This window comes from Gossypium hirsutum, chromosome D03, assembly GCF_007990345.1.
Source record: "Gossypium hirsutum isolate 1008001.06 chromosome D03, Gossypium_hirsutum_v2.1, whole genome shotgun sequence".
NCBI classification, from domain to species: Eukaryota; Viridiplantae; Streptophyta; class Magnoliopsida; order Malvales; family Malvaceae; genus Gossypium; species Gossypium hirsutum.
In genome coordinates this window covers 2,731,626-2,741,776 of record NC_053439.1, presented here as the reverse complement: position 1 = coordinate 2,741,776, position 10,151 = coordinate 2,731,626, and the positions used below count along the sequence as shown (strand labels likewise).

Genomic DNA, 10,151 nt, shown 5'->3' with positions numbered 1-10,151 from the left:
TACGGAAAATATAAAATAACTCTAATAATTCCTCTTAATTATATAAAAATTAAAATAAATATCTTTTATTTTTTTGAAAAAATCATTGTTTAAAATGTAAATATCACCTTCTAAAATCTTGTGATACTTTTAAAAAATAAATTTCTAAATATTTAGTAATCAGACGAAATTAAATTTGATGACTACTTATCACGGAAAGAAAGGAAAAAAGTGAGAATGAGACTTCCTTTTCTTCACCCCACTTGCAATTAGAGCTTAGGTCCCATTGTCACCTACAACCCCTCTATGTGGGCCCCACATACAGTCAATTTATTAATTAAATAACTAAAAATGTTTAAATTATAATTAACTTTTTATGATGTAAAAATATATTTTATTTTCCATGAAAACAAATCCTTTTAAAATATTTATGAATATATATTTTGAAAAGCCACAAAATAAAGTATATTTTGTCCAAATAATTTCAAATAACCCCAAATTAGGGGTCACCAATTTTAATTTTAATCGAAAAATCGACCCGTTTGATTTTTCTTTTTGTTTCGACTTTGTTGGTTGGGTAGGTTGGTCGGTTTTAATCTCGGTTTTATCGATTAATTCGGTCGATTATCAATTTTTGAATCTCAAAATTAAATTGATAAAAAATTTGACTTATTTTATATTTTTTAAATTATTTAAAATATATTTATATTTTACAATATAATCATATAAACCCAATTCAATAACCCAAGGTTAGTTAACTAGAAAAACTGACCGAATCAAAGTCGATTCGATTTGATATTTTTTTAACTAAAATCAATTGGATCAATTTTCTTATGTTAAAGTTCGTTAAGTCAATTTAAAAAAAAAAAGACTGCTCCAACCGATTAAACTGATTACTCTCTCTTACTTTAAACTTAAAATTAATATAAAAAAAATTAAAACCGAACTAAACTAAATTATCAATCTCATCAAACCGAACCAAACTCACCATTGTATATTAGGCGCTACAGTTAATTTTCTATAATCAAGTGATTCTCCACCGTTTGATCTATCTTATCGAAAAAAGAAAAAGAAAATATCGGACATGTGCGGTCCATATGAACCATCTGCCTTGCGTCAAACCCTCTTGAAAGCCGTCACAGAGATCAATTTTCCACTAGCTTTCCAAATATAAATATAACCCCCATGTGAAACCATAAATATTCACTCTTTTTTTCTTCTGGTTTCTGTTTTCCTCAGTTTTGGTAGAAAAGGGACAATTAAATGGGGGTCGTCGAAGAAGCTCACAACTTGAAGGTACTGGGTTCAGGCGATCGAGTCATCGTTTTGGCTCATGGGTTCGGTACGGACCAATCGGTTTGGAAGCACTTGGTTCCTCACCTAGTCGACGATTTCCGTGTCGTATTGTACGATAACATGGGTGCCGGAACCACCAACCCCGAATACTTCGATTTCAATCGTTACGCTACTCTCGAAGGTTATGCTTATGATTTGCTTGCGATCCTTGAAGAAATCCACGTCGATTCATGTATTTTCGTCGGCCACTCCGTTTCCGCCATGGTTGGCGCCATAGCTTCTATTTCCCGACCCGATTTTTTCTCTAAAATCATCATGATCTCTGGTTCCCCAAGGTAAAAAACAAAAAAGGTTGCTTTCAATGAGATCAGAGATTCCAAATGATTTTTTTATACCCTATTTTTTATTTATTGTTTTAGGTATCTTAATGACGTGGATTACTACGGTGGGTTCGAGCAAGAAGAGTTAGACCAACTCTTCGAAGCAATGGAAGCCAACTACAAAGCTTGGTGTTCCGGTTTCGCGCCGTTAGTGGTGGGTGGCGACTTGGAATCGGTGGCAGTTCAAGAATTTAGCCGTACCCTTTTCAATATGAGACCCGATATATCTCTCAGCGTAGCTCAAACCATATTTCAAAGCGATATGAGACAAATCCTCAACCTTGTGACGGTTCCTTGCCATATCCTTCAAAGTGTTAAAGACTTGGCCGTCCCCGTCGTCGTCTCCGAGTACTTATACCAAAATCTCGGCGGCGAATCCATCGTCGAAGTCATGTCGTCCGACGGTCATCTCCCGCAGCTTAGCTCACCAGATATCGTCATCCCGGTGCTTCTTAAGCATATTCGTTACGATATCAGTGTTGCATGAAATTAAAAGCACTTCTTCGATTAATTGTTGTTAAGCTTTTTAGTAATCTGAAAATCTTGATCTCTAAATTATTAAGAAGTTAATTGTGATGTTTCTTTAAGGTAACGCCGGTCGGCTTTTTTTTTTTTCGTTTTATTTAGAATCAGAATTTTTCAGATTATTTATTATGAAAATGACGTGTATGTTCGTAATTGTGTTGATGTGTTCGACTGTGTACCATGTAATAAAAAAGTGCTTTGATTAACACGTGTCAAAATGACGGTCCGATTTGGGGTTAAAATCTGAAAGCCCACTGCCTACCTTTAAAAAAAAACAGAGTAATTACTATAATTAGAAATTTACAAAGTCACCTTGAAAGTTGTTTACTTTTAGGCAATGGTTAAATTGCACACCATGTCTTTAATCTATTATCTATTAGCAAGTTTATGTTTTGAGCATTTAACTTCAAAAAGTTACAAAATGGTCATTAAACTATTCAAAAGTTTTCATTTAAGTCATTAGGTTATTAAAATAATTATTGTATGGTCTTTTTTTTATCGCATCACTTGCACTAATCGAAAATACTCATTCACTTTCTTTTCTACAATTCAATTTTTTTATAAAACAATTTTGAACATCATGAATTTATGAACAAAAATCTAACCAGTTTTTTTCCTCAATCTTCGACACTAACTATTAGATTGGCTTGGATCCAGAATATGATATTTTACTCATTGATGGGTATTGATTCATCATACCGATTATCAAATTGTCACTTGAAGTTCACTAGTCGAACTTAAAAAAAAAACTTAACAAATCAGTTACTTAAATAAAAACTTTCAAACAATTCAATGATGATTTTTTTTTGCACTATGGATAAATGTGACATTCAGTATCATATATGTTATTATTATTATTATTATAGAAAGCTAAGAATTAGTCATAACCCCTCTTCAACCCTTAAATAAGAGTATAGTACGCTTCAACACACTCGAACTCACGACCTCCTGCACTAACAACAATACTGATATCAAACGAGCTAACACTCAATCAGCCATGTTTCACGATTTTTTATTTAGTTGAGTATTATAACGGTATCGTACTTTTAAAGTATAAACAAATATCTTTCATGATAGTTCGGGAGTAATTGCTTTGGTTGGGATGGTTTCGGTTGAACATTCAAAATAGACCCTCCTGATTTGATTTGTATACATCCACAAAGTTCTTTTTGTATAAATAAAACAAATTAATAAGATATTTTATATTTTTATTATACTATAAAAATTTGTATCAATATTTTTTAAAATTATTTGTGGATTATTTTCATATTTAATTATGTTCTGTAACATTTAATTTTCATTTTTATTTTTTGTACCGTTGTAACAGGTAACCAAGACTCGAACCCTAAACTTTTAATTTTGATTTAGTTCTTATATTTTAAGTTGATAAATATTAGTTTTTATATATATATTTCAAATAAATCAATTTTAATCTCTTTACTTTTCAAATATTAAAATTTCAGTCGTGCTCCAAACAGGTGGCAGTTAAATATATTTGGTTAAACTTTGCACTATACGTAAAGTTGTAACTTCAATTCATGTTCTCAAAATTGTCACTTTATTCCCACCACGATCCTTAAAATTCAACTTTCATCATAGATTTGGCTCAAATTATGCAATTGAACAAATGCTTTTTCACACTTGTGATTGTTGACTATAAAATCGTTTAGGTCAGATGGTGCAAATTGTTGTTGAAAAATAATGTAAAAGTCATTTATGTATTAACATATTTTTCATCAATTGGGCTTTTTTTATAAAAATAAATAAATAAATAGTGATGAAAATGGCACCTTGCCACATCAACCAATGATTAATTTAATTACTTGAAAAATTATTTTTTTAAGCAATGCCAATGCATTTGGCATCATCAGTATAAATACCCTCTTCGATACCTATATTTGGCGTCATCGTTAAATATCATTAATATGACTTAATTGAACAATGGTCCGATGAAAGTCTTAATTGATGAAAAGTCAATTTGGTGAAGACCATTTAACCACTTTTCTTTTAGGGTTAATTTACGATATGATGGTGGTGAAGTAACTTTTCAAAATTTAAAAAAAAAATATTTTTTAAAAAATAATCATTTTATATAAAAAATTTTCACCCGCTTTAGATTTTTTTTTCCTTTTAATAATTAGTATTTTTGGTTAAAAAGAAGGATTGATATCTTCTGCTATTGTTAAAAATATTTTTTTAAACATTAATCTCGTTATAATTCTTATCATATTAGTTATTTTTGATACAATACTTAGAAATATTTATAGTCTTTCTCCAACCCTTAAATAAGAAGATAATATGCTTCAGCATACTCAAACTTACATCCTCCTACATGGACAATACTACCGATACTAATTGAGCTAAGGTTTAATTAACTCGACAAACAATTTTTAAATTAGGGCAGGAGATATATGCTATTGTAATGATGTTAGGGATTATTAAAATGGTAGATTTTCAATTTAGGCCCTTTAAAATTTATAAAATTTTAAATTAGTAATGATAAAATTATACTTTGGCCCTCCAAAAATGATAAAAAATTGATTTAATCTTTTAAAAATGATAAAGATATAGACTATTAAAATGGTAAAATTATATTTTCATTATCTTAAAAATGTACAATTTAATTTCAACCTCCCAAAAAGAATTTTCTAGCTCCACCACTGCTAATAGTAATAATTTTATTTATATCTACTATTTATATTATTAAATTAATTTTCACATTTTATACTATTTATATGATTGAATTGTTTAATCTTATTGAGTATTTATATTAAAATTGAAATATTAATGACGCCATAAAATATTCGTGTTAAAATTTTATGTTGGTATCTATAACACCCAAATTTTGTCCGGCCCGAGCCCAAATATTAAAACCCAAAAAATAAATAAATAAAATCAAGTTCATAGTCCATTTACACTGGCCCAGGATATTAAACCCAATGGCCCAAAGCTTAGACCTGATTCTGAGTCCAACACCCAAAGAGATTTCGAAAACCCTAGGCATTCAGCCCTAGCACGAGCGCCGCAATAGCAGCCTCCAGCGCCGCGCCTAGTCGTGCCACGTCAACGTATGGCCTCACACCAGCACTGTACCTGCAACAAATACGACAAACAAGCCACAAGAGAGAAGAAAAAAACAAAATAGCAAATAGAAAAATAGGAGAAAAGCAAAAGAAAAATGGATGTATTTTTTTGGGGCAATAAAACCCCATTTTTGTATTGTTTCGGGGCTTCCCTTTTTTTTGACACGAAGATCGAATGTAAAACACCCCACACAGAGATTGAATACAAAAAGAAATCAAAAACAAAATTTTTGAGAAATAGAGTTTTGGAGGTGATTTCAAATCTGACTTTGGTTTGGGGGCTGTTTTCTTTTTAATCTTTCTTCGTTTTTCTTTGTTTTTTTTTACTGCGTTGTTCATTAATAGTGTAAAACGAAAGGCAAAGAAAGAGGGGGAACTTACCTGGTCACTGGAGTCGTCAATCTGGTGCCCTCTCCGTCGAAATCGGGGCGTGGGCAGAGGCTTGGCGGCGGTGTGAAGAACGGGTTAAAAAAAACCCTAGCAGAGCCACTGCTCTCTTTTTAGAAAGGAGAACAGAATGGTTTCCTTTTTTTTTCTTTCTTTTTGTTTTGTTTATTTTAAAGAAAGACCAAACGACGCTGTTTAGGTAGCCATGACCCGCGTGGTGACCTGACCCGGAGGGGAGGATCCGCGTTCTGGCCTTAAATGGTCCATTTCCGCAATTGGTCCCTCGATTTTCAAAAGAGTGCTTAAATAAACTTTTATTCCCTTTAAATTTAGCCACATGCTTTGTTTTTGTTTCAAATCGGTCCCCATTGCTGCGCAGCGTTTTAGGGAGACGAATTATTTCCATTTTGGCCCCCTCATTTAATACACGCGTTGCAAATTAGTCCCCTGTTTGGTTAATTTCATTTATTGGTTTTTTCTTTTTGTATTTTATTTTTTTTGTGTTTTTTAAATATTATTATTGTTATTATTATTATTCCTATATATTCATTCACATGCACTATTTTTATATAATATATATATGCATTTTCTTTTTTATATAGTATACACGCATTGCTTTTTACGTAATATATATATATATATATGCATTTTTTTTTGTTTTGTATCCGCCTACCTATATACATATTTTTTACATATGTTTTTTTTCTTTACTTTTGTTTCCTAACTTCTATATATATATATATATACTTTTATATTTTAGTTTCAAAAATCTTTTTTACTTTTGTACATATGTATACGTATGTTTCTTTCTTCTTTTCTTCATAAATTTTTTTTACAAACATATATATGTATACATACACATTTTAGAATACGCACGTGTTCCCATATTTTACAATTCAAAATACACATTTTTTTATTATATATATTTTTGAATTATCATAAACATTTTATTATTCTATATATACTCCATTATTTATATACACATTGTACATATATAAGTTTTTTAAGACATATACGTGTTTTCATGATTTACCAATACATATGTACTTATATATTTTTTTATTTTTGTAAATATATACACATACCAATTTTTATATGTTTATTTTATTTTACGATTTTCATGTACATAAATACATGCATTTTTTTATTTTGTTTTTTTGATATATTCCATTCCTTCCTTTTTTACATGTATACTTGTAGATGTGTGTTAAATATATGCATACACATATTTACAAATTTACTTGTATCTTGTGCTTATATTTTGTAAATACATATACATATACATATACAATTTAAATTAAAGTATTTGTTTCAATGTTATACATTAACTTTTCTAGCATATCTTTCAGAAAGTATATATTTTGGTTTCGTCAAAACATTAAAATCATCGTATTTTATAAATTTTCGAAATATTTGGCATTCATGATTCTCGAGGAAGATCGTGTCCTAACTTACTGGATTGCGATTATTTTTCGATGAATTTAGAAAGTCAAGTATTCATTTTGCAATGAATTCACAAATTTCAAATAAAAACCCATTCTCGGGAATTCGACACGTTGTGTCCTAACGCATTGGATATGACATGTTATCTTCTCGAGACGAGAATTTTAAAAATAAAGGCAATGTTCGATAGTTAGGAATTTTGTGAAATCGAACTCTAACTTACTGGGTTTTGATTTTTCTCATTTGACCCAAATAATCGGATATCCTTCTCAAAATGCATAGGTTTTAAAAATCAAAGAATAAGCTTAATTTTGAGGATTTGAAATGTTGCACTCTAATTTACTGAGTGTAACAATTTATTTCTTTAAAATAAATGAGCTTTATCTTCCAATTCATTTTATTCAAAATAAAATGATCGTATTTTAAAATATTTTCAAAATTTCGACATTAAGACATTAAACAATCGATACGGTACCAATTTTGGGCGTTACGAGGGTGCTAACCCTTCCTCGTGCGTAACCGACTCCCGAACCTGTTTTTCTCAAAATTCGCAGACCTAAAATTATTTTCAAGGTGATCCGATCACACCACAATAAAAGATCGGTGACAACTCCAATTTTCATTTCTAATAAGTCGATAACTAAAATTTTTTATTTAACATGAAAATGGTTTTGACAGTATCAATTTCACATTTTATATTTAAAATAATTTTTATTAAAAAATCACATTTTTACATTTAATATATATTTTAATTTCAAAATATATAGTGACAAAAATCAGAAGATAATTGAAGCAATTAAGCAAGTAAAGAAGCTAACTTGTATATAAAAGATTAATAAATAAATTATGAGGTGATGAAGGTTAATAACAAATTTGATTATGGTGGGCGACAGTGGTTACAAATACCCAAAATTGTTTTTTAAAATTTAACTTGAACAAGTATATTCGATTCGATTTGAATTCAATCTCACTCAACTCGATTCGAGAAAATTTCCAACCAAGTTAAGATGATAAAATGTGATTCGTCAACTCAATTAACTTGAAATTTTTTCATTCAATTTGATTCGATCGAATACTCACCCATACTTGTGCCGGCTTAAACTCCATTCTCCACTCATGTTTTTTTCAATGTTTCGAAAATCGGTCGCACTGTGAATCGATCCGATTAATAGCAAAAACTCCTTTGAATTGGAAACCCAAAAACCGCATTTGAATTGAAAATCGTGGAACAAAAAAACTGGAAAAAGATCATTCTCCTTTTGTACAAGACTTGTATGGGAGTTAGTGAAGCTGCCTGAGGCATAATCACTCAATGTTGATGATTAGTTGAGTTTGGTGTCCTCGTTTGGCAATGGTTGTCTCGTCTTTTTATACCTTATCGCTATCTCTTTGGTACACCATTAAAGGCCATTTCTGGTCTTAACGGGGATTTGCTAAAGCTGCTATTGTTCCTAGAGTTTGAGAAAAAAATATAGGAAAAATTGAAAATTGACTTGAAACGATGTGTTTGAACAATTTACGGAATGTAAGTTTAAAAAATTTAATTACTCAAAATTGAACTCAATTTTATTTTTTATTTAATTTTAAATTTTTATGATATAAAAATAAATATTTTATTAATATTTATAAAAAAAATTAGAAATTTTGTCAATAATATTCAAAGGTTATAAAACAGAACTCATTTCATCAAAACAAATCTAAAAATCCAAAACAAAAAAATTAATATAAAAAAATCGAGAACCGAATCGAATTATGATAGACCGTTTAAAAAAATTCGATTGAATCGAACCGAACCGAACCGAACCGATATCACCTTTATCTGTTCCTCTTCTTCTATAGGCTTTATCTTTCATTCTTTGAGCTCATACTGTATGATATAATAATATATCAGTGAAGTTTTAAGAGCAGTTATAAAGCGATGGATTGAAAACTTAATAATATATTTATAGTTTCAAACGTTAAAGGTTAAGCGGGAAGACATTGCTTTGGTAGCGTAGAAAACTGTAAGGATGGAAGGAAAGAGTGTCTTTGACAGGGAAAAAGAGTGAGAGGAAAGAAAATCGAACCTGTATGTTAGTTAAAAATTATGCAATTTTCAAATGTTTTATTTTCATTACTTTTATTTTTCAACTCTACCAAGTAATGGATGGAAAGAAAGTCGCTTTATCTTTCAAATTTTTCATATTTCCTACTAAACGTCTATTATTAAGGGGGTAAATGCTGATTGCGAGTTTTAAAGCTGCTCCATACCCAGGGTGAGGATAAGTACTTGAAATAGAGAATGCCCCGTGTCAAAAAAAATTATAATGTAAGCTTGAAAAATGTTCTGATAGTTGAGTGACTACTAATATAATTTATCTTTTATTCAAATTGAATGCAAATGCTTGAAATAAAGAGTAGCATGGAAGTGGTCATGACCTTTTCTCCTCAGCTGATACTTACAAGAATATGATTTGTCATAGTAATGTCAATTTAACTGTTAATTGCAAGTTGATTTGGAATGGTAAGGCTCCACAGAGAGTTCGTGTATTCCTATGGCTATTGTGGCAAGATAGGATTTTGACTAATGGGGAGCGAGCTCAACGGCATATGTCTAATGAAGGCTATTGTGTTCGATGTGGATATCAGATAGAGACTAATTTACATGCTTTACGGGATTGTGGGTTTTCAAAAGCGGTGTGGAAGGCGATGATTCTTAGCTCAGCAAGGAATAGTTTCTTCTCCACAAACTTAAATTTGTGGTTAAACAAGAACTTGTCATCACAAGAAGTGTTGAAAGTGAATGAAGAAAATTGGTCGGCTCAATTTGTAATCCTATGTTGGTTGTTATGAAAATGCCGAAACAATTTCATCTTAAATAATAGTCACAGTAATGTTGATGTTGTTGTAGATACAAGTTTAGCCTGGACCGAGAGCTTTGTAAACTCAAAAACATGTGAACTACATCGCATTCAAGTGGCATCAGGTGATCATTGGAGGAAGCCAGAGAAAGGATGGGTTAAGTTGAATACAGATGGTGCATTTTCGGAAAGTATTAACACTGTTGCGATATGAGGTG

The 10,151-nt window shown here is 30.6% G+C and overlaps 1 protein-coding gene across 1 annotated transcript; it reads left to right on the top strand.

Moving 5' to 3' along the window:
• The first annotated feature begins 983 nt into the window (after positions 1-983).
• LOC107932594 (probable esterase KAI2) lies at positions 984-2,386 on the top strand. Its single transcript, XM_016864651.2, has 2 exons — positions 984-1,610; positions 1,695-2,386. Exons 1-2 carry the CDS (start codon positions 1,243-1,245, stop codon positions 2,140-2,142), a joined length of 816 nt encoding a protein of 271 aa, XP_016720140.1. The 5' UTR covers positions 984-1,242; the 3' UTR covers positions 2,143-2,386.
• Positions 2,387-10,151: the final 7,765 nt, after the last annotated feature.

What these genes read in the sequence shown, in the direction of transcription:
- LOC107932594 (XM_016864651.2), top strand. Translation starts at nt 1,243, where the DNA reads ATGGGGGTCGTCGAAGAAGCTCACAACTTGAAGGTACTGGGTTCAGGC. An exon ending in ATGATCTCTGGTTCCCCAAG is followed by an intron (nt 1,611 to 1,694) that starts GTAAAAAACAAA and finishes TTATTGTTTTAG; the next exon opens with GTATCTTAATGACGTGGATT.